Raw genomic sequence first — 25,279 nt, forward strand, 5'->3', positions numbered from 1 at the left:
GCTGACTCTTTTGTCTTTCAGAAAGTATGCAGACATCGAGAAATACTCACAAAGAAAGAAAAAAGTAAGTCCTTTTCAGGGTGCCTGGGTGGCTCTGTTGGTTGGGCGTCTGACTCTTGATTTCGGCTCAGGTCATGGTCTCCTGGGATCGAGCCCCATGTTGGGCTCCGTGCTGAGTGTGGAACCTGCCTGGGATTCTCTCTCTCCCTCTGCCCCTGACTGCTCACGCTCTTTCTCTCTAAAAAACCCCAGTAAGTCCTTTTCACACAGTGAAGATGAGAACGGTGCTTGGGGACACGTGACAAGGACGCCCCCAGGCCAGCCCCGGCGGTGGGGCCCGGAGCTTCCGGGCTGTGTCTGCAGCCACGAGATGTGGCTCAGAGCGTAGGGACAGACAGGAGGGAGAAGGGCCAAGCCTGGTGTGGCAGCCCTGGGCCTGGGGGCAGCAGGGAGGGGGCACGTCAGGTGCAGAGGTGAGAAGCGCTCACAGTGTGTGCTTATCTGCACGCGGTGTGACACAGACAGCACGAGAAGAGTGGCCAGCAAGTGTCAGGATACGAGCCTGGGAAGGCAGGCAGAAGCCAGATCTTGGCGGCCATACGGGTCTTACCGCCCGTACGTGTGATGACCACACACCCCCACCCATCTTATAAAAACGCAATTTCAGTGGCTCCCTGACATTACTATTCATTCAGTAAAGCTGTTGAGCGCCTACTCTCTGCCCGTCCCCAGCTTTCAGCTCCTTTGCGCAGGCACCTCCCTCTGGAGGCTCATCAGCCGCGTATTGACCCCCCCCACGTATTGACCTATTCTTTCCCAACATCTCACGGCCAGCCCTCGACGTGGCTTTTCCCCTGGTGCAGTTCAGATTTCGTAACTGCCATCTTAGCCACTGTCTTGGAAATACTTTGGCTTCCTTACCCTCTGAACCACCCCGCTATTTGCCTGGCAAGAGTCCAGCCTTGGATGAGCCCAGCCCCTTGCCTGTCCACACTTGCACTGAAGGAGCTCAGTGTCGCTGGAGGTAAGGACACAGCTGACCTGACTCTTTACCCTGAGTTCACAGCGGCAGTCCTCATCCTACCACCTTCACTGAAAAAGCCCTACTGCTAAAAAATGCTCTTCAGAATACACTTTGCTCAATTTTGTGAGGGATTTTTGCATGTCTATTCATAATGAGATTTGTCTCCAGTGCTGCTTCTTCATGTGGTCCTTGTCTGGCTTTGGCATCAAGGTTTTTCTGAATTGACTCTGGTTATTTTGGTAACTTCCTGAGCTGAATGATCATCTTATTTATTTTCAGTTTTCTTTCTCTATGGATCGCCTTTAGTATTAAGTGTTTGTTGGGTGAATGAGTGAACGAGAATCGTCGAGAACACAGAACCAATAGACACGATTCTGCCCTAAGGATGAGCTTCATCGCGTGTGATTGGATGACACAGACTTGTTTCATGATAAAATGTTTGTGTGAATGAGTCTCATGCATAGGGTGATGGTTTGCAGGAAAGGGTAATCGACACATGGAGATCCGCAAATGGGGCACAGGTCCTAACGTGGCTCAGAGAAGGGGGCAGATGTTCCAGGTGGAAAAGGAGCCGACGTGGATGTACAGAGTTTTCTCAGCTGTGGGCGCTGAGTTTGAATGTTGAAACTTAGCCTGAGTGGTACAACCTTGGAATCCCATATTTTAATGGTGTGGGAAGCCTCTGAGCACAGAGAACGGAGCCAGGAGTCCGAGGTCGTTTTGTTATGTCCTCATTTCATTATGTTGTTCTGACTCTGGGTCCTGATAGGTAGGGATAGTGTTTTCTTTTCCTTTTATTAAATATTTGTTCTATTTGGTCTAAAATTTGGGACATGTTTGTTCTGATATCGCCTATAGTTCTTTCTCTTCTCTTTTGGAAAGAGATCACTGGGAAAGTTAACAGGTTTTAAGGATGATATGTAACATTGAGAATCTTTAAACGGAATCATCACAAACATGCATACCCTGCAATGCAAATAAAAAGTGTTATTTTAGAAAAAATAAATCTATCATTGAAAATATTCCATGATGTATGACAAGGCATGTAACAACAGAGCAAACACATTTTATTCCAGAAAAAACGGGAATTCCTAAAAGAATACAACAGGTATTGATTTTAACAAAGGTTGATGTAAAATCTCTGCGTTTGTTGTATTAATGCCTGTCAAGGTATTTTACCTTATTCATTGCTCCCCGTGTGGAGGTCTACATGGTATGTTGAGCTGAGAATTCAGTCCTTACAAACCTTTGCCCCATGTGAAGAACAGGTGCATTTTTGAGGATGAAAACTAGCCCAGGCTTCTCTGGCTGCATGAGGCTGGGTTTTATTTTATTTTAATTTGTTTTGTTTTATTTTATTTTATTTTTTGAGGCTGGGTTTTAGAATTAGTCACAGCAACCATATTATGGAAAGTACGATTGCTTCTTTATGTGCGTGTGCTAGGCTTTCCACATCTCTCTTACTAAACTTCTTTGATTTGTTTTCTGTGGGAAGTGGGGTGCCTCCTACGTAGATGGCCTCTGACCGCTGCTGTTAGCGGTCATGTGTGGTTTCACTGTCGTCACGGTGAGCCCGTCTCTTCAGCTGAGGCGTGTGCATGGTTGGCACGCTACACGTGTTGAGCGTCGCTGCTGCAAACGTCCTCAAGACGATGTTGATATGATTCAGAATCGAAGTGAAAAATTGTATTCCCAGAAAGGGACAAAGAACAGCAATTTTATGCTAGTGGGGTACGTTCTTCTTTAATTCTTTATATTTTTCCAAAGGAACAACCAACTCTTTGATGAACCTGAGACAGGAAGTTACCGTGTGCAGCTGAAGATGCAGGCTCAGTAATCTGTTACAGTGTAACGAGCCACGCCCTAGGGGATTAACGCAGCCAAGTCCTGCGTGTTGGCTGGGTGGGTCTTGGGCCAGCTGCACCAGGCTTCCTTACAGGCTGCGTTTAGCTGCAGGGGTTGCTGGGCTGCAAGGTCTAGGCTGGCTTTAGGAGCACATCTGGACGTTGGTGCTGGTCATTGTCCCCGTGGTTGCAAAGTTCTGGGAGGTAGAGAAAGAGACCCTCCCTTAGTGGAGGCATGCAGTCAAGATATGCACACCTCGTCTGCATCCAGAGAGGGGGTTTGGTGGCCAGGAAGCACTCTGCCACATTTGTCCACCACGTCTTATTACTGAGGCAGATGCAGAAGGCTTGCTTCCTGTGCTCCAGGCAAGAAAGCACCAGCCTCGAAACGTGCAGAGCAGCTTGGAAGAAAATTCCAGAGATCATAGTGGTGCACTCTGTCCACACTGCCTGGCAAAGCACAGACATACTCAGTTCCAACGCAGAAATGGCTCAAAAGAGCCCGACTCTGGGTGTAGAATCTTGAGAGGAGTTGAGCAATTTATTTCTGTGGCCTTGTTCTCTTGCTTTACATCCAGATGTGCTATGTGATAAAAATCTGTGTCTAAAAGTTCTGAAAGGGCTATTTCAGTAGAAAACAGAACTTCCAGGTAACAGGGAAGCCATGTGACATAGTTTACCTGGTAGTTTGCTTTGTTTCTTAGCGACATGTAAAATAACCACGTGTCTTATGATTCATGGCATTTGATTCCATGAAATGAGAAGAAACATAATGGCCAGGAGCACAGGTGTCTGGGTGACTGTGGATGTGGGAATGTTGGAGAAGCTTCTGGGGCTCCAGGTGTCCGTTAACTTGAGCCGTGACTGTTGAGTCCTAGGAAATTAACTGAGTGAACCTATTCTTATCTCGTTAGATAAGATTCAGTTTTCAGCAACTCATTTACCATGATTTTGGATCTATTACTTTCCAAGGAAGTGAGGCCAATTTAATAAATGTTTAAAACTGCTTTCCTATATTAAAATGAATATTTTAATGTGCACGCCTCTGTAAAATGTCAGTAAATAATTAATAAGCATTGTATTTATATCACATCCACAACCAGAATGTTAATATTACCTACTTCTCTTCTGGGCACAGAGCGCAAATGTTGGTAGTGAACAGAAATGAACAGGAGATAACACATTGACAAATTAAAGGCTCCTGTGTGTGCCTGTGTGCACACGGGTGTGAAACAGTCAGAGAGATGCACGCCACGGGACACCCACACTTTAATGACCAGGACTGAACTGTAAAGTGCAGCGTGGAACAAGTGTGTTGGAGCTGACACTTGCAGCTAATAACGTCGGGACCGTAGCAGTATCACACAACATCCAAGGCTGCATTTGTGTCTCCTTCTAGTGGCCTGAAGAGGCAACAGTCAGGTTCAAATGTCAGCTAATGTTCCAATTTATTAATGCTTGGTGTAGGGGCTGGTTCTCTGATGGCGGACCCCGGCCCACTTGGAAGCAGGACATTCACTCCGGAAGCTGGTGGGAGGTCTTCAGCGTGCAGCGCTGGCTTTCCTCCTGGGAGTGGCCCGACTCTGAACTCAGCTAGGTGGTTGCTGTTCCTCCACTAGACAAACTCTCTACTTCATCCACATTACCTTGGGGGGCTGCATTTCATGTGCCTGAGCAAGACTATCTGTTACAACAGCATTGAAGTTTGGCTAGATCGAATGAAATAGGCTCCAGAGAAAAATGATAGTCCCCACAGCACTGCAGAGAAATGAACACAGTGTGCCTCGGGTATGTTTCCTGAGAATGTTTTTAATGGGGGAAAAGATTAATGAAATGGAAAAGCAGCACCTGACACCTTTGCAGGGCACTGTGGACCAGCTCATCTCCTCGTGGCGGGGCCGGTGGCCGGTGGCCAGGCTGCAACGGTCTTGGCTTTCGCTGTGCGCTTTGCTCTGCACCAGGGTTGCTTTGTGTCCTTGTGAGGAGGGTGGGACTCTTCCTGTGTCACTGTCCTTCGGGTAGTACTTTAGAGGTAACAGTAAATACAGGGTGTCTTGTCGTAGAGGCTGAGGATCGGGAAAATGGTTGCAAGGAATAGATGAATCCCAACCCCCAGCTGCCCCCAAAACACAAGCAGTGTGCACTGTGTTCTGTTTCTAAGACGAGTTTTGCCAAGATCTGTTTCCTATACATATGAGCATGATTTCAACTTTTAGGAAAGCCCATTAAAGTAGGTAGAAAGATTTCGCTTGGTTCTTGTATTTGGTTGCGGAATTATTTTATGCACTTTAATTTCTGCAAGGATAAAACAGCTGGTCGTTTGCCTCATAAATATACTGATGTTATAGGGAGGTGCCATAGAGAGCTCAGGAGAAATCTTGATTTATATAGTTCTGCCTGTGTTCAGTAAAGACAGAAAACAGGAAAACTGGAAAGGTGGTTTGTATTATGAAGACAGTTTTTGGGACGGAGCTGGGATGATGCTCAGAATTAGCTCATCTTCCACTGTGATCCCCTCCTGCTCGGTCATTACTGTCTGCAGATTTTTTTTTTTGGACCATCTGAGTTTCCCTTTATCTCAGTCCAAAACAAACCTACCACATGTTTAATATCCTTTTATCAGAGATGCTGCGCCTTGCTCAGAGGTTCCAGTGGGAATAGTTTTGTAGGTGTTGAAAACAGTGATTTTTGGGGCACCTGGGTGGCTCAGTTGTTAAGTGTCTGCCTTCGGCTTGAGTCATGATCCCAGGGTCCTGGAATTCAGCCCCTCATCGGGCTCCCTGCCCGGTGGGAAGCCTGCTTCTCCCTCTCCCCCTCCCCCTGCTTGTGTTCCCTCTCTCGCTGTGTCTCTCTCTGTCAAATAAATAAATAAAATCTTAAAAAAAAAAAAAAGACTCATGGTACACTGCTGTTTCTCACATACTTTTTATTCTTAATTTGTACCTTAGGAGGATTCCAAAGGAAAAGAACCTCATAAATACAACAACATTCCCCATAAGGAACAGGATTCTGTTTTTTATGCCAAAGAGGGAAAGAAGAAAATGCTAGTAGAACCTTTAATGCAAAGCGGCGCAGGTAATGTGAATTTCATTTGGCTGTGGGCATTAAAAAGTGCTACCATTTGAAGAATGTGTTTTTTTTTCTTCTTCCGAGCCAGTTTCATACTGCAAAGCTATAGCTTGTAACTGTCTGATTTTAAAACTTCACTAGTGACGATCTGATTTATTAATGAGACATTCAGCTCCAGGGGCCGTGGTAGTGAGAGGAGAGAAACAAAATCCTAGTGACGAAGGCAATGGGCTTCTCCACCAAGGAAGCCCTCCCAGATTGATGCAGGATTTCTATCCTCTCTGTGAACATCTGGGTGGGCGTGCTCTCCCCTGAGGACTGGTGACACAGCAAACAACCTGCGAACAAATCAGCCTTTGGAGGAAAACATGAAACTCAAATCCACCTGAACTGTTTGGGTTTACTTTTTTTTTTTTTAATAGAAAAAGTAGCATTTTTTTTATTATGTTAGGTCAATCACCATACATTACATCATTAGTTTTTGATGTAGTGTTCCATGATTCATTGTTTGCATATAACACCCAGTGCTCCATTCAGTACATGCCCTCTTTAATACCCATCATCAGGCTAACCCATCCTCCCACCCCCCTCCCCTCTAGAACCCTCAGTCTGTTTCTCAGAGTCCATAGTCTCTCATGGTTCATCTCCCCCTCCCATTTCCCCCCCTTCATTTTCCCCTTCCTGCTATCTTCTTCTTCTTTTTTTTTAAACATATAATGTATTATTTGTTTCAGAGGTACAGGTCTGTGATTCAACAGTCTTGCACAATTCACAGTGCTCACCATAGCACATACCCTCCCCAGTGTCTATCACCCAACCACCCCATCCCTCTCACCCCCACCACTCCAGCAACCCTCAGTTTGTTTCCTGAGATTAAGAATTCCTCATATCAGTGAGGTCATATGATATATGTCTTTCTCTGACTGACTTATTTCGCTCAGCATAACACCCTCCAGTTCTATCCACGTCGTTGCAAATGGCAAGATCTCATTCCTTTTGATGGCTGTATAATATTCCATTGTGTATATATACCACATCTTCTTTATCCATTCATCTGTCGATGGACATCTTGGTTCTTTCCACAGTTTGGCTATTGTGGACATTGCTGCTATAAACATCGGGGTGCACGTACCCCTTCGGATCCCTACATTTGTATTTTTGGGGAAAATACCCAGTAGTGCAATTGCTGGATCGTATGGTAGCTCTATTTTCAACTTTTTGAGGAACCTCCATACTGTTTTCCAGAGTGGCTGCACCAGCTTGCATTCCCACCAACAGTGTAAGAGGGTTTCCCTCTCTCCACATCCCCGCCAACATCTGTCATTTCCTGACTTGTTAATTTTAGCCATTCTGACTGGTGTGAGGTGGTATCTCATTGAGGTTTTGATTTGGATTTCCCTGATGCTGAGCGATGTTGAAACTTTTTCATGTATCTGTTGGCCATTTGGACATCTTCTTTGGAAAAATGTCTGTTCATGTCTTCTGCCCATTTCTTGATTGGATTCTTTGTTCTTTGGGTGTTGAGTTTGATAAGTTCTTTATAGATTTTGGATACTAGCCCTTTATCTGATATGTCATTTGCAAATATCTTCTCCCATTCTGTCGGTTGTCTTTTGGTTTTGTTGACTGTTTCCTTTGCTTTGCAAAAGCTTTTTACCTTGATGAAGTCCCAATAGTTCATTTTTGCCCTTGCTTCCCTTGCCTTCGGCGATGTTTCTAGGAAGAAGTTGCTGCGGCTGAGGTCAAAGAGGTTGCTGCCTGTGTTCTCCTTTAGGATTTTGATGGACTCCTGTCTCACATTGAGGTCTTTCAACCATTTGGAGTCTATTTTTGTGTGTGGTGTAAGGAAATGGTCCAGTTGCATTCTTCTGCATGTGGCTGTCCAATTTTCCCAACACCATTTGTTGAAGAGACTGTCTTTTTTCCATTGGACATTCTTTCCTGCTTTGTCGAAGATTAGTTGACCATAGAGTTGAGGGTCCATTTCTGGGCTCTCTATTCTGTTCCATTGATCTATGTGTCTGTTTTTATGCCAATGCCATACTGTCTTGATGATGACAGCTTTGTAATAGAGCTGGAAGTCCGGAATCGTGATGCTGCCAGCTTTGCTTTTCTTTTTTCAGCATTCCTCTGGCCATTTGGGGTCTTTTCTGGTTCCATACAAATTTTAGGATTATTTGTTCCATTTCTTTGAAAAAAGTGGATGGTATTTTGATAGAGATTGCATTGACTGTGTAGATTGCTCTAGGTAGCATTGACATCTTCACCATATTTGTTCTTCCAATCCATGAGCATGGAACGTTTTTCCATTTCTTTGTGTCTTCAATTTCTTTCATGGGTATTTTATAGTTTTCTGAGTACAGATTCTTTGCCTCTTTGATTAGATTTATTCCTAGGTATCTTATGGTTTTGGGTGCAATTGTAAATGGGATCGACTCCTTAATTTCTCTTTCTTCTGTCTTGTTGTTGGTGTATGGGAATGCCACTGATTTCTGTGCATTAATTTTATATCCTGCCACTTGACTGAATTCCTGTATGAGTTCTAGCAGTTTTGGGGTGGAGTCTTTTGGGTTTTCCACATAAAGTATCATATCATCTGCAAAGAGTGAGAGTTTGACTTCTTCTTTGCCAATTCAGATGCCTTTTATTTCTTTTTGTTGTCTGATTGCTGTGGCTAGGACTTCTAATACTACGTTGAATAGCAGTGGCAATAGTGGACATCCCTGCCGTGTTCCTGACCTTAGGGGGAAAGCTCTCAGTTTTTCCCCATTGAGAATGATATTTGCTGTGGGTTTTTCATAGATGGCTTTTAAGATATTGAGGTATGTGCCCTCTATCCCTATACTCTGAAGAGTTTTGATCAAGAAAGGATGCTGTACTTTATCAAATGCTATTTCTGCATCTGTTGAGAGGCCCGTATGGTTCTTGTTCTTTTATTAATGTATTGTATCACATTGATTTGCTGATGTTGAACCAACCTTGCAGCCCAGGGATAAATCCCACTTGGTCGTGGTGAATAATCCTTTTAATGTACTGTTGTATCCTATTGGCTAGTATTTTGGTGAGAATGTTTGCATCCATGTTCATCAAGGATATTGGTCTGTAATTCTCCTTTTTGATGGGGTCTCTGGTTTTGGGATCAAGGTAATGGTGGCCTCATAAAATGAGATGGGAAGTTTTCCTTCCATTTCTATTTTTTGGAACAGTTTCAGAAGAATAGGTATTAATTCTTCTTGAAATGTTTGGTAGAATTCCCCTGGGAAGCCATCTGGCCCTGGGCTTTTGTTTGTTGGGAGATTTTTGACGACTGCTTCAGTTTTCTTGGTGGTTATAGGTCTGTTCAGGTTTTCTATTTCTTTCTGGTTCAGTTTTGGTAGTTGATACATCTCTAGGAATGCATCCATTTCTTCCAGATTATCTAATTTGCTGGCATATGGTTGCTCACAATATGTTCTTATAATTGTTTGTATTTCTTTGGTGTTGGTTGTGATCTCTCCCTTTCATTCATGATTTTGTTGATTTGGGTCATTTCTCTTTTCTTTTTGGTAAATCTGGCCAGGGGTTTATCAATTTTATTAATTCTTTCAAAGAACCAGCTCCTAGTTTCGTTGATGTGTTCTACTATTCTTTTGGTTTCTATTTCATTGATTTCTGCTCTGATCTTTATTATTTCTCTTCTCCTGCTGGGTTTAGGCTTTATTTGCTGTTCTTTCTCCAGCTCCTTTAGGTGTAGGGTTAGGTTGTGTATTTGAGACCTTTCTTGTTTCTTGAGAAATGCTTGTATTGCTATATACTTTCCTCTTAGGACTGCCTTTGCTGTATCCCAAAGATTTTGAACAGTTGTGTTTTCATTTTCATTTGTTTCCATGAATTTTTTAAATTCTTCTTTAATTTCCTGGTTGACCCATTCATTCTTTAGTAGGATGCTCTTTAGCCTCCATGTATCTGAGTTCTTTCCAACTTTCCTATTGTGATTGAGTTCTAGTTTCAATGTACTGTGGTCTGAAAATATGCAGGGACTGATCCCAATCTTTTGGTACTGGTTGAGACCTGATTTGTGACCTAGGATGTAATCTATTCTGAAGAATGTTCCATGGGCACTAGAGAAGAATGTGTATTCTGTTGCTTTGGGATGGAATGCTCTGAATATGTCTGTGAAGTCCATTTGGTCCAGTGTGTCATTTAAAGTCTTTATTACCTTGTTGATCTTTTGCTTAGATGATCTCTCCATTTCTGTGAGGGGGGTGTTAAAGTCCCTCACTATTACTGTATTGTTGTCGATATGTTTCTTTGCTTTTGTTATTAATTGGCTTATATAATTGGCTGCTCCCATGTTAGGGGCATAGATATTTACAATTGTTAGATCTTCTTGTTGGATAGACCCTTTAAGTAGGATATAGTGTCCTTCCCCATCTCTTATTATAGTCTTTGGTTTAAAATCTAATTTGTCTGATATAAGGATTGCCACCCCAGCTTTCTTTTGGTGTCCATTAGCATGGTAAATGGTTTTCCACCCCCTCACTTTCAATCTGGGGGTGTCTTTGGGTCTTAAATGAGTCTCTTGCAGACAGCATATTGATGGGTCTTGTCTTTTTATCCAATCTGATAGCCTGTGTATTTTGATTGGGGCATTTAGCCCATTTATATTCAGAGTAACTATTGAAAGATATTAATTTAGTGCCATTGTATTGCCTGTAAGGTGACTGTTACTGTATATTGTTTGTGTTCCTTTCTGGTCTATGTTGCTTTTAGGCTCTCTCTTTGCTTAGAGGACCCCTTTCAATATTTCTTGTAGGGCTGGTTTCCTGTTTGCAAATTCCTTTAGTTTTTGTTTGTCTTGGAAGCTTTTTATCTCTCCTTCAATTTTCAATGACAGCCTAGCTGGATATAGTATTCTTGGCTGCATATTTTTCTCATTTAGTGCTCTGAATATATCCTGCCAGTCCTTTCTGGCCTGCCAGGTCTCTGTGGATAGGTCTGTTGCCAATCTAATGTTTCTACCACTGTAGGTTACATATCTCTTGTCCCGAGCTGCTTTCAGGATTTTCTCTTTGTCTCTGAGACTCGTAAGTTTTACTATTAGATGTTGGGGTGTTGACCTATTTTTATTGATTTTGAGAGAGGTTCTCTGTGCTTCCTGGATTTTGATGCCTGTTTCCTTCCCCAAATTAGGGAAGTTCTCTGCTCTAATTTGCTCCATTATACCTTCTGCCCCTCTCTCTCTTTCTTCTTCTTCTGGGATCCCAATTATTCTAATGTTGTTTCGTCTTATGGTATCGCTTATCTCTCGAATTCTGCCCTCGTGATCCAGTAGTTGTTTATCTCTCTTTTTCTCAGCTTCTTTATTTTCCATCATTTGGTCTTCTATATCACTGATTCTTTCTTCTGCCTCATTTATCCTAGCAGTTAGAGCCTCCATTTTTGATTGCACCTCATTAATATCCTTTTTGATTTCAACTTGGTTAGATTTTAGTTCTTTTATTTCTCTAGAAAGGGTTTCTCTAATAACTTCCATGTTTTTTTCAAGCCCAGCTAGTATCTTTAAAATCATCATTCTGAACTCTATTTCTGACATCTTATTAATGTCCGTATTGATTAGGTCCCTGGCAGTTGGTACTGCCTCTTTTTCTTTTTTTCTTTTTTTTTTTTTTAAAGATTTTATTTATTTATTTGACAGAGAGAGACACAGTGAGAGAGGGAACACAAGCAGGGGGAGTGGGAGAGGGAGAAGCAGGCTTCCCGCGGAGCAGGGAGCCCAATGCGGGGCTTGATCCCAGGACTCTGGGATCATGACCTGAGCCGAAGGCAGACGCTTAATGACTGAGCCACCCAGGCGCCCCTTTTTCTTTTTTTTGAGGTGATTTTTTCAATCTTTTCATTTTTTCCAGAGGACAATAGATGAATGAGAGAACAAAATGCTAACAGGGTAACAACGACACCAGAAAAATATACACTAAACAAATCAGAAGAGACCTGAAACCAGGGGAAAAGAAAGGGAAAGAAGGAAAAAAGAGGGAAAAAAAAGAAAAAGAAAAAGATAAAAACAAACAAACAAACAAACCAAAAAACAAACAAAAAAACCAGAATATGATCAAATATGATCAGGCTGGTACATAGATCAGTGCCACACTCTAGATTTTGGGCGTATTTTGGTCTGTTAGAAGAAAGTGCCTCCCAAAATTTTAAAGAAAGAAAAACTTATATATGTACAAAAATAAGGGTAAATACGATGAAGGGATGGAATATGACTGTAAAGATGAAAATTATAAAAGATTTTATAAAAGGAATTGATAAGACAAGAAGTTGGTTGAAAAAAGAAAGAAAACGATTTAAAAAAAGAAAAAAAAAGGATCAGGCAGGAGACGAGAACAAAGCCATACACTAGAGATTTAGGGTATATTTTGGTCTGTTAGAAGAAAGTGTATCCCAAAATTTTAAAGAGAGAACAACTTATATATATATATAGATATATATATATATATATCAAAAATAAGGTTAACTACTATGAAGGGATAGAATATGACTCTAAAAATGAAAAATAAAAAAGATTTTTAAAAAAGGGATTGCTAAGATGTTGGTTGAAAAAGGGAAATAGAAAAATTCAAAAAGAAAAAGAAAGTTAAAAAAAATTAACTTTGAAAGACTACAGAATCATGGTAAAAAAGCCATGGATTCTCTGTGCAGTGTTCCCCTAGCGCTGGAGTTCTGCCGTTCTCATTGATCGGTAAACTTGGTCTTGGCTGGCTGTTCTCGCTGATCTTCTGGGGGAGGGGCCTGTTGCCGTGGTTCCCAAATGTCTTTGCCGGAGGCGGAATTGCCCCGCCCTTGCCGGTCCAGGCTAAGTAATCTGCTCGGGTTTGCTCTCAGGAGCTTTTGTTCCCTGCAAGCTTTCCGTACAGCTTTGGAGGCGGAGAGTGAAAATGGCGGCCTCCCAGTCTCCGCCCCGGCGGAGCTGAGAACTCGGGGTCCCGCTCCCCAGTGAGCCCCCAGAGAAAAGCCGTCAGTCACTCCCGTCTCCCCGGTCTCCGGCCGCACTCCGTGCTCACCCGGCCTGTGACCGCGCCTTTCTATCTGGCACCGGACCCCGGGTGGAGTCTCCAAACCCAGCAGATCCCCGCGGTGCGCTCCCGCACCTCTCCTCCCGGGGGAAGAAGGTGAGTCTCCCCGGATCTGCCGCTTGTTGGGTCCCTGCTGGAGGAGCAGTGGCCCGACTGTGCCGCGGATCACGGTTTATGACAACCCCGAGCTGAGAGCCCACGCCTGGGCTCCGTCTCTGCAGCCGGCTTCCCCGCTCCGATCCCTGGGAGCTCTGCCGCACTCAGGCACCCCCGGTCTTTCTGTGACCCCGAGGGTCCTGAGACCACACTGTCCCGCGAGGGTTCCACCCCCCACTTCGCCACCAGAGTGACGTCCCTCAGCAGAGCCGACTTCTAAAAGTTGCAGTTTTGTGCTCCGCAGCTCTATCACTTGCCAGAAGCGGCCGACGGAGGCCCCTCCCCCGCCGTCTATCCTCCCGAATATCGCCTCGGATTCACTTCTCCGCACGTCCTACCTTCCAGAAAGTGGTCGCTTTTCTGTTCAGAGAGTTGTTGCTATTCTTTTCTTCGATCTCCTGTTGAGTTTGTAGGTGTTCAGAATGGTTTGATCCCTATCCAGCTGAATTCCTGAGACCAGACGAAATCCAGGTCTCCTGCTCCTCCACCATCTTGCCAAGCTTCTCGTAAAATGAAATAATTAAAAAAAAAAATACTTGTTCTGCTCCTGCTTCTATTCTGCGGAGCCCCGCTGGGAGCCGGCCACCTCGAGTCCCATCAGGGTGTATCACAGGTGCTTTGCTGGTGGTGGCTGGTGACGCAGAGGACAGGACCAGGGGAAGGAGGGCTCCCCTTTGCTTTGCTGCAGCATCCGACGATTCGGGGAAATCATTTTTGTTAAAGCCTTTCCCTCCCTTGGTGCTCCCCATGCACAGCGAGTCCGGCTTCTCCTCTTTGTGCTCCGATTGTCTCTCAGCTTCCTGGGAACCCTCTGCCAGTTTCCAGGTGACATCTTGACCACCTCCCTGTGCTTCTCTCCTGCTCCCCGCCCCCGTTGGGCCTTCCCATCCCAGATGACGGTGTTGTCTGGCTGTGCGCCAGGCCCTGGTCTGGACGCAGGGCTCTCACAGCGTTCCTGCCTGGTGGGCATGGCCAACAGTGTGCTGATGCAACCTGACCATGGCCAGGATGGGCCGAAGACCAGAGTCTATTGAACCTATAGTCCCTGAGATGCTCTATCAACATAATAGAGATTTTAATCAGTGTGTGTAAAATTTCCTTCTTGGCAAAGCCTGTCCAACATGGCTGGGGCTGCCCGGCACGCATCCCACCTTCCCTCCAGGAAGTGGCGAGGTGTGCTGGCCCAGGTTCCAGCTACGGCCCTCCTGAGCATGGCCCCGAGCATGGTCCCAAGCGTGGGGCCCTCGGCACACTCCTTATCTACAAACAAATGGGCATGGAAGGATTGACAGAGGTTTGCGTGAGTGTTAAGTGTCAAGCAAACAGAGGAGGGCCTGGCACCCTGTGGGGTCCCGATGGATGCTGCCCTCTGCCTTCTTCTTACCTTCATCCCTTCTGCCAAGGGCTGTGCAATGGTCCTTCCAGGGCTGAGGGCTGGGGAAAGGATGGGGAAGGACAAGAAGAAGTGGAAGGAGCTGGGGTCACTGAGCCCATCACCACCGTGGTGACATCCTCTGGGGGTTGAGGGAAGTGGCCGGCTCCTTCTGTTTCTTTTACTGTCACCTAGTCTTGTCAGCATGAGGATAAGGTTTTCAAGAACCTCGGGATTTTATAAGCATGTAATACATCCAATTGTAATGCTGATTAGATGATTTTTATCTGTCGGCTTAGTGGACTACAGTGTGCAATTTTAACACCTCGTTTGTTAAAACTCATTTTGTTCGTTCCTTCAAAATAAGTAATTTTGAAGTAATTTGAAGTAGTTTTGAAGTAATCAAGGTACATGTCCTCAGAATACAATTTTGGTGTCTGGCAGGTTGCTTTGTGGTTATTTCTGAGTTGACTGGACACACGTTTGCCAGGCGATCAGAGTGTTGCATCTCTGGGACTGAGTCCCGTGGTGGGTAGGGCATGGAGAAGACCATCAGTGCAGACACGGAGGCAGAAGCAAGGGCAGTGGGGACCCCGTGGTGGGCCCCGGGGCCCCGGGGCAGGCTGCCTGCACACGACACCGGCAGCCCCCAGGATGCCAAGGCTCGACTTTGGTTTGGGCCAGAAAATGTGCAGTGGACGTTGGCTTGAAAATCTGTTTGTGCTGTTTTCCTCCAGAAGGTGACGTGTATAAAGCCCAGACCGCTCCCACGGAAACCCAAGGAGCCTCGGAAGTCAAAGAGGACAAGGACGTGCAGGTGGAAGTGCCCGTGGACCAGGTGGGTAGCAGGTGTTGCACGACCGGGCCTACCACCTTCTGATTCAGCTGCATCAGCCCCGCCTGCCTGCAGCCTCCTCCTCCCCCTCCCCCACGCTCGCCAGCCTCTAGCATGTTCTATGCCCCTCTGGTCAGTTCCTGCTCATCCTTCAGGTCTATGCAGGATGACCCCCAGAGGATGTCACCATGGTCATGATGGGCTCAGGGACCTCAGCTCCTTCCACTTCTTCTTATCCTTCCCCATCCTTCCTGCCTGCCCTTCTCCCTGGTGGGTTCTTCTGCTCTGGGGACTGTTCTGAGCACTTGTCACGGTCTGTGACAGCATAGTTAGCTTTGTTGTGACGTGATTGCTGTCCCTTTCCCCCATACAAGGAAGGGGTCACCCTGCTGTGCTCACTGCAGTCACCCTTGTCCTGGCACAGTTCCTGGCAGGGAGGAGCCCCTTAGTGACCATCGGTGGAATGACAGGGTGATGGAATGAGTGGTGCATCGGGTGATGTGGTGGGGAATCACGGGTCTTCCACTGCCTGGCTTTCTGACCTCTGACCCCCATCTCCTTATCCATGCGATGGGCATGGTGCCACTGGGCAGGTTCCTGTGGGGCTAAGTGAAGCAATGCATGTGTGAGTCCCTGGTCCAAGGCCTGGTGCACGGTGGACCACCTCTCTGCTTCCTTCCTTCGGGCTCACAGAGGCGTGGAGTCTGAGGAAGGTCCGGGGAAGTGGATGAGGTGTGAGGGGCCAGCCTCAGCCTGGACAGGAGCAGAAGTACAGGGGCCTCATGCCCCTCGCCCACCCAGAGAGAAGGTCACGTCTCCAGGGGTCTCTGGCCTCAACTCCTGCTCCTGCAGAGGGCAGGTGGGTAGGTGAGCTCTGAACTGCATGGCTTTGTCCCCAGAATCTACCTGAAAGCACTAGAAACACATTTCTTCCTTTTTTTTAAAGATTTTATTTATTTATTAGAGAGAGAGAGAGAGCAGGAACAGGGTGAGGGGCAGAAGGAGAAGCAGACTCCCCACTGAGCAGGGAGCCTGATGCAGGGCTCGATCCCAGGACCCTGAGATCATGACCTAAGCTGAAAGCAGATGCTTCACCGACTGAGCCACCCAGGTGTCCCTAGAAGCACATTTCTAATTGTTAGTTCTTGAGAAAAGAATGTACGTTCTGTAAAAGGTCAATGTCTGCATTTGAGTACCATTTTTATCCCTCTGACATAGACTTGGCCCCCATCCTGAGTTTGTGGTTCCAGAGCGCCAAACCCAGATGACAGCAAGCTTTTGGCTCCTCTTTTGAAAATCAGTCACTGTTAATTTTCTCACTTTATTATTAACTTCTGCTACTTTCCTTTCCCTCGATAATATGACCAGGTGTGACAGACCATGTCAAGGCACTAGCCACTTCCTTGGGCATTTTGAGCACTTTCGCATTGTGTCCCGTTGTATTTTCCAAATTGCTAGTGATATTATTTATTCTTTTCCTCGACATGATGAGAAATGATCAAAAGATTTAATTTTCTCTTAAAACCCAAACTAACAGTATATTTTTATTGTACATTTAAGAATTTTTTGTAATAAATAAGTTAAGATATTTTAGGCAGTTACTTTTATACCAAAAATTAGCATACCCCCCCCACCGCTCCCCCTCCAATGTTGATTATTGTCCTTGATATGTTATTGTTCTGGGTTGTGGACCATGAGTGTCTGATGCAAGTTTTTAACACAAGTAAAACCCTAGTGTCACAAATACTATTTTCATAATTGTGATCAATAAACATACTCATGAGTTTCTGTTGCTAGTGTTAATTTCCATTGTATTCGAGATTGTGTGGTGAGAGGGGTTCCCCAGAAGGGTGTGTAGTGGGAGGAAGGAGAGGCTCAGGGGAGGGGAGTCAGGAAGGGTGGGAGAGGTGGTCAGAGAGAGGAGGAGAGCCAGGCCACCCAGCGGGGGAGGCCGGGGGGGTGTTCAGAAAGAACCAGAAAGAACCGCTGCTGTGCTGCTTTCTGTCTGACCATTCAACTGCACACCAGGGAGAGCTGATGTCTCAGTGCATTGGGTTGCATCCTAGTTGCATCCTCAGTGCATCCTAATTGCCAGGGGATGGTATTAAAGCAAGTTCTGCAGCTTTGAAGGACAAGGAGACAATGGGACTCCCAGCTCTGGCTGCATAAATGGACATTAAGACTAGAGGAGTGGGGGCTAGGCCAGCACCCTTCCTGTGACGTTGTGTGTGTGTGTGTGTGTGTGTGTGTGTGTGTATGTGTGTGAGCAGAGACAAAGACCTGCTGCACCTGCGGGGGCCAGAGATGCAGGGCTGGAGGAGCTGAGTGAGGGGTGGGGGCACCGCACACCTGGGGCGGTATTCTCCCACTGCGCCATTTCCTGACACCCAGCAGGGGCTCAGCACATGCTTATTAAGTCCCATTGAATAGATGCAAGAAAATCCCAGGTGATTGGATAAATGGATGCAAGGCACAGCAGGTTGAAGTGAAGTTCTTGTAGATAGACCAAGTCTGCAGACTGAGTTCTGCATCTTTGAAAACAGGTCCCTGTGGTCGTTTAGGTTTGGGAAGCACTATCTTTCCCACATCTGTCCCTCGGGGAACCACAGTGTGCGTTAGCATATTCAATGTTTCAAAGAAGTTCCAAAATTACAATGATGTTTAAGCTTTTAGGTTAACTCCAATTTCCTTCCCCAGGAATGATTTTCCTTTTAGGATCCCCATGAAACACAGGGTAGGCCCTGCCAGCATGCAGAATCCAAGGATTTTTTTTCTGCCCTGGGGAGGGAAGAAGGTGGTCTTGTGGAGCAGGGAGAGCAGGATGTGGTTCGGCGGGTTCCCCGGGCGGGGTCCTCAGCGCAGGGGATGGGCGCTCTACGACTGGCAGCCCTGGCCTGGGTGGGGGTCCGCTTCAAAGTGGCCCACATGCCCGGAGAACCGTGTGTTTGTCTTACTTCTGTGTTTGTGTGCTGGGTGAGCTCTGGTGCGTGTTGGGGTTACTGGTTTCCTTGTGGGAGGAGGGGAAGATGCCCTTAGGACTTCCCAGTCCATTAATGAAGGAGGGTCTGGCCTTAGTGTTAAACTATTTGATTATGGTGTTGGCTGTTATAATAACCTGGAGTACTTTGCTCATGTTTTCGAGTAACTGGTTTTAACCTGTGGGTGAGCCTGACGATGTCACAATGTTATTTCTTATGCTTGTGGCATCACCTTGTCTTTATTTCAGTGTTGCTGTAAAGATACAATGTTACAAAATATAACATCCCAAGTAATCAATTTATGAATTTGGAGTCAAGCCTAGACCGGTGAGGGGAACCTCAAGAATCGGGCATCCTGCAAACCGAGGGGATAGTTGCAGTGGCGAGTGCTCATTTGCAGTTGATGGCACCTATTGTCAGCAGAAGGCAGGAAGAGCAGTGAGGGGCAAACACAGGCTGGAGGCCACTCTGTTTACCATGGCGACATCGCTGCCTGTCGCTGAGCTCCCATCGCTAAGGGAAGACTCCAGGTTAAAGTTTTGATGACTAGAGCAGGTGGGCTGTCCTTTGCTTCTGGTAGGTGACGCCATGGAATGTCCACTTCTTGTGGTGATGAGCAAGACTCACACTGTGTGGCCTTTAATCTCTCCTGTATTCCAAGGGCTAGAAACTTCCCTGTGCTTTTAAGTCAGTTTGAGAATCTCTCATTGCTGTGCAGAGAGGGGAGGATGGGGGAGTTGGAATGTGGGGCAGGGAGTTTCAGAAACTTAGCGGTGAGGAGAGGCCATGGCTGCTTTGAGCATCGCTCTCCCTGACAGGCCAAGACGACTGTTAACTGTGCATTTTGACCCGTGTTCTGATTCCTAAAATGCTCCTATTTCTGTGGTCCTGTCTTCCAGTTGTTTTCTTTGTGATTTACTCACAAAAATCGATTTGTACTTCCAGTGATACACGCCACTGTTTCTGTCCTCCACCTTCTGTCTCTTGGTTTTCTCCCAGTGGAGACATTGGTCACTGGCTTCTGTACAGCCACTTCTTCTGCCCATGTTGAAGGCACCTTCTTACATCCAGGGTTCCTGGTGGTGAAAGCTCATCCTTGAGCTTTTCTCCACTTGGCATCGAGATGCTCATAGAATTCCACTGATGTCTGTCTTTGGCTCATGAGAGAAATGAAATTGTGGTGCCAGGTCAGAGATGCTCTTCTCAGTTAACTGTGTGATCTCGCTTACATGTGTCATCGCTGGTCAAGTTTCAACGTCACTGAACCCTATTTGTCCTGAACCAAGTGTCTCCTGACCAAGACAGAAGGCATAGTATGTGGGAAATACAACAGAAGGGACAGGGAGAGACTCTGGATGTTACGAAGTGTTATGCTGGTGGTCGTCTATCTGGACATGGATTATAGTTGATCTTTACTCACCTTTTCTTTTTTCCTTTTTCCTATGCTACATTGTCTCCCTTTGAGTTTTTGTTTTTAAGAAATTATAATCTATTTTCAATGTTTTTTGTTTCTCTTTGGTTTTAGTAGCACATAATGTGTCCCCTTGCCAACATTTCTATCAACAGGTCTTGAGTGGAGGTTTAAAAGAGAGATGCTCTATCAGCTTTAATTCTCCGGGAGAGGCGAATTTTTACACCAGCTTTCATTTCAAAGTCCTGAGTTATTATGCCCCAGTGTTAAGGAAACATTTCTTGGGGCGCCTGGGTGGCTCAGTTGGTTGAGCGACTGCCTTCGGCTCAGGTCATGATCCTGGAGTCCCGGGATCGAGTCCCGCATCGGGCTCCCTGCTCGGCAGGGAGTCTGCTTCTCCCTCTGACCCTCCCCCCTCTCATGCTCTCTCTCTATCTCATTCTCTCTCAAATAAATAAATAAAATCTTTAAAAAAAAAAAAAAAAAAAAAAAAAAAAAGGAAACATTTCTTAACTCTTACAATCTATACAAAACTGGCACCCAGATATTAAAACATTGATGTTAAAATTCTACTTGATTTAGAGTACACATTTTTCACAAAAGCAATGTCTTATGCCAGATTTAAGGTTATGTTTATTTTCATAAACTCTATAAAAAGACAGAAAAGTACCTAGAATGGTGGGCTCTGTTTAGTTCTGGACTCTGATCTTTGATTTTTGTCTGGGGTGTGGGTACAGTTCAGCATTTCTCACCAATTCTCTTCTACTAGAGTACCGTTGGGTTGTCATTCCCCAACAGGTGCTGGGCATGTCTCGTCCGTGAATGGGAAGGGCGGACTGACTGAAATCACAGACGGCTGGGTCTAGTTCTGACATCTACTGAATTGCAGTGATTTTCAGAGTCCCCAGGAGACAGTGCAGAAGAGAGTGCCTTTACTTAGATTCCCTGTAGCAACCGGAGCAATGCACCTGAACTGTAATTCATTTCGCTCTAGAGAAAGAGCTAAAAATAAGACACAAACTAAAGTAAAACCAAAATAATTTGGACTAATTAGGAGAAGGTCAGTCTAAATTTGTGTAATCTCTGAATTGTTTAATTAGAAAAAACATAATGGAGCTTTAAAGCTTTGGCACTTTTAGGAGCATGGAGTAACTCGGACTAAGCTAACAAAGGTCCTTGGGTGCTCACTTTAATGAATAAATTAAAAAGCGTAATTAGTACTGTATCTGTTAGGGTGCTTCTAGCTGGAAAGAACAGAAACCTACAGAAACGTGGCTTACACATAAGGAACGCATATCAGGCCATGTAACACAAGTCTGGAGGCCTCCCGTGTAACGGGAGCTTGCAGGGTCGGCCGGCTCAGCGGCTCAGCCGTGTCACCGAGGACCCAGTTGCTGGTGTTGCCCTGCCCACCTCCCTCTGCACGCCAACTTCTGGCCTCAGCCTTCTTTCCTCACGGTCTCCAAGATGTTTGCCTCCGCTCTGGGTGGCACGTTGAGACACATGAATGCTGACGAGAAGAATAGAGAGACCATTTCCTTCCCTGTGCCTTTTTCAAGTAGTGAGAAAAGTCTTTCCCAGGGACCCTCCCAAAATCTACCCCATGTGTCTGCCTCGTCCTTGTCAGTAGTTGGGGAGAGGCAATGGGCCTTTGGTGGTGTAGACCAACCAGTGTCAGCAGCTGGTGTCTGGAAAGGGGCCCAGGCTCTTCTGAATTGTGTGACTAGCACCTGAGAGGATTTTTCTTTTAGTGAGGAACGAGGTGAGGACTGGCTAGGAGATAGGCAGCTCTAGGGTCTGCACACAAATCTCCAGTCTTCGTGGTGGATGTGCCCGTCCTCCTACCTTCTCCTGGCTTTGGATGCTGTCCCTTCCGAGCCCCTCAAGAGTCTTGTGCTATCAGTTATTTGTTCACCCTTTTCTGGGTAGATTGAACCTGTCCCCTTCACTCGAATCCTCCTGGCTGGATGGTACACATGCTGGAAGCAAGCCGGTTATAACCAGAATGATCCCTCCCTTGGCCTCCTTCCTTTGTGCAACTCCGTCTCTCCCAGTCCTTGGAGGGAGGATCCCTCCTCCCCACACTGTCTCCATCCCCTCCCTCTCCTTGGCCTCTCTTGGCTTCTGCACACAATGACGTGAAACAGCTCTTGACCTCATCCCCCAAATCCAATGCATTCTCAGTTCTCATCACACTTGACCTTTCACCTTCAGCTGACACTTTTGGCCCCTCCCTTTTCCTCCAATACTCTCCTCCTTTGGCAAGACCCACCCGCCTCCTGATTTTCCTTCCTTCCATCTGTCTGGCCACTCAATTCTCATTCTTTTTTTTTTTTTTTAAAGAGTTTATTTTATTTTATTTTTTAAAAAGATTTTTATTTATTTATTTGAGAGAGAGTGAGAGCTAGAGAGAGAGAGAGAGAGAGAGAGCACGCACACACAGAAGGAGAGGGAGAGAGAGAGAAACAGACTCCCCACTGAGAAGGGAGCCGGATGTGGGGCTTGATCCCAGGACCCTGGGATTATGACCTGAGCTGAAGGCAGATGCTTAACTGACTGAGCCACCCAGGCGCCCCTAAAGAGTTTATTTTTTAAGTCATCTCTACACCCAACGTGGGGCTGAAACTCACAGCCTCGAGATCAAGAGTCACATGCTCTTCTGGCTGAGCCAGCCAGGGGCCCCATTCTCATTCTTCTCCGTAGACTTCTGATCCTCCACTTGGCCTGGAATATTGGAGGTCTACATGGGTCAGGTCAGGGCAACATTTCTGGTAGCTCTAGACCTTCTCCACAGACAGAATTCTCCATCACTGTGGTGTCAGTCTCTCTGCAGGTCTCTTTTCTGGGCTCCAGGTGCACATGCACACACACATCTACACACACACACATCCAGAGACACGCATATACATCTAGACACGGACACATCCAGAGACACACACACACACATCTACACACACACACACATCCAGAGACATGCACACACATCTAGACACACACACATACAACCAGATAGACACACACTATGAGCTGACATCACCCGTTAGATGTTCTGAGACATTAAAGTTCAGCACAGTGTGAACACACAAGTGTCCTTCCACACCATCCCCACACCTTGCTCTCTCCCTGTCTCAGTAGGTGTATGACATCGTCCATCCAGTAAGACCAAAGCAAACTTAGAGATATTCCCGAGACTGTTTCAACGCTTCCATACCCAGACCATCTCAACATCAGCAAGTTTTACCTCCTAGACCATCTCAACATCTGCAAGTTTTACCTCCTAAATATGTCTGGAAGTGACCCACCCTCTCTGTCTACACCACCGTCCCACCGGTCCTGACTGCCGCCGTTCCCTGGCTAGATTACTGTGATCGCTTTTTCTCCGTAGGCTGACCATCCCCAGACCCCTCAGACTCAGTGCATTCTCCTGCAGCAAGACTGCCACACGCCCTCCCCTTTGTCTGCAATATTCTCTCTTTGCCTTTTTATATACTAACGTTTCTCATCCCTCATATTTCAAGCTGTAGTCACACCAGAGGAAGCGTTCCATGGTCTCCTGTGTATGTTAAACCCCGTGATAGCCTATTTCTCTCCACATGTCTCTCTTACAAAGCATATCACAGTTGTGGTTTTATATTTAATTGTGTGACTTAATTAATGTTCATCTCCCCGTCTGACTGAGTGTCTTGGGGGCCACGTTGGTTTGCATGCACGGTCACTGTCATCTGTCAGGATTGCAGGACGCAGGCATTCTGTGTATATTGCTGAATAAATGAATGAAGCAATGGTTGGACAAATCACATCACTTACTCTTTGAAAGAATGTGCTTTTTGTGTTTATTTTTTCGTGTAGTTGGAGCAGTCCCCAGAATCTTATTCATCACGATTACTTTCCATGTAGGCTACAGGACGAGAATGCTCATATAGTCTTTGAGTTTTCGGAGCATTTGGACAGCCGAGGTCTGGGCTAGTGGGACTGGCTGTTGAGTAGTCACCCACACGTCTACATAGCCACAGACTAGGTCTTGCACCTTCAAGGGTCAGCTGGCAGGAGCTGTGGGGTCCTTAGGGCTCTTCATGGACACCAGTTGTGGTCGTTTGGTGAGAGAATACTTCTTCACCCACTTTACCTCCGGTGTGGCTTTGCAGCCTGCCTTCGCGGACGACAGGCGGCTGGACGTAACGAGCCACACGTCCTGGCAGAGGTGTTAAGAGCCACGCCGCCCCTCTGCCCCTGAAGCCATGGAAACGCGGGGAGTTGGCGTCTCCATCGGTCTGGCATCCTGGGTGACTGTGAGCAGGAGACCCCCTCGCCAGCCTGCGATGGACATGTGGCACATGCGCTGAGCGTGCCTACTCGGACGGGGACAGAAATACCGTAGCCCCTGGGGGGCCCTTTCTTCCTTAGCCACAGAACCACATGGCTTTCCCCTCGTGGAGAGGCTCCAGGGCACCAGTTAAACACAGCTCAGTGCTCTTTGCCAACAAATCACAAAAACTGGGAAATAATACACAAAGACGTGAGCAGGCACCGCGGTGTGAGGAGTGGGACCGCCCAGGTGGTGGCGGACGTTGAACACAGGGAAAGAGGGCTCTGGTTTGGGTCCCCACTGGGGTCCCCAGGGCCAAACAGAGGATCCGAGGCATTTATTACCTGCTGACAAGAGGCATCTGGAGGGATAATCCACTCCTGTTTACATGAAAGGGCTTTCTAGTGTTTCTCCTTAAGGATTTCCCCGACAATTTCGTTAAATAGGCTAGCATTTCGTAAGTGGAGCAAAAGGTAAAAACACAGGGCAGGCACTATGGAAAAACCAGCCCCATTTTCAGCTCTGTCCACAGAAGTGGTTCACAGAGTTCCACTACCCACCCCCTCTGCTCCTTTCATGGGGTTTGACATAGCTTGACTGCCACTAAACCTAAAACGTGGTATGTTTTCTCTCTAGACACCAGCGGAGATAGTTAAGGAAGATGAAGAGATACATGATAGCCCCCCTGAGTTTGAAAGCAACAAGGTGAGCTGATTCTACTTTTATTTTGTATTTAATGCTGTGGTGGAAGGCACCTCCTTATCCTTTTAACACATTGGGTGGAGCTCACATTTGGTGAAGAAAGAATCAGAAAGCCCAGTGCATTCTGAAGATAGATCAGCAGGGGATTAGAAACATAGTGTGTTTCCCAGGCAGGCTGTACCTTAGATCTGGTCTCTTGGGTGCCAGAAATTACGTGAGTAATTTTAATGGCTTCTAAACTTGTCCTAATTACCTTTCACTGTGCTTCTAGTCACAGACTGAAAACTGTTTTCCCAACGAATTTCAAGATATATTTTCAGAGGGGAGAGTCAGGAGGTGAGGAGCAGCTGGCGTGTAGGTACGCAGGCGTCTGTGGACACCATGGACACTCTGCTCTGTGGGGCGTTGGTGTGTAAATACCTTGTCTTGCTGGGGAAAGCAGGGGCGCGTACGGCGCACGCTCCATGGACGGCAGCCTGAGCTAGCCCGGGAGAGCCCCTCGGGTACCCTCCCTCCCCCCAGAC

General features: G+C 46.3%; 1 protein-coding gene across 1 annotated transcript in view; it reads left to right on the top strand.

Moving 5' to 3' along the window:
- DCDC2C (doublecortin domain containing 2C) overlaps positions 1–24,767 on the top strand; it is a 62,914-nt gene extending 38,147 nt beyond the window's left edge. Inside the window, exons 6-9 of the mRNA XM_036103412.2 lie at positions 22–64; positions 5,817–5,943; positions 15,261–15,361; positions 24,690–24,767. Coding sequence (XP_035959305.2) covers positions 22–64; positions 5,817–5,943; positions 15,261–15,361; positions 24,690–24,767 — 349 coding nt within the window. The remainder of the gene's footprint in view (positions 1–21; positions 65–5,816; positions 5,944–15,260; positions 15,362–24,689) is intronic.
- The last annotated feature ends 512 nt before the right edge of the window (positions 24,768–25,279 follow it).

The sequence above is a fragment of the Halichoerus grypus genome, chromosome 10 (assembly GCF_964656455.1).
Source record: "Halichoerus grypus chromosome 10, mHalGry1.hap1.1, whole genome shotgun sequence".
NCBI lineage: Eukaryota > Metazoa > Chordata > Mammalia > Carnivora > Phocidae > Halichoerus > Halichoerus grypus.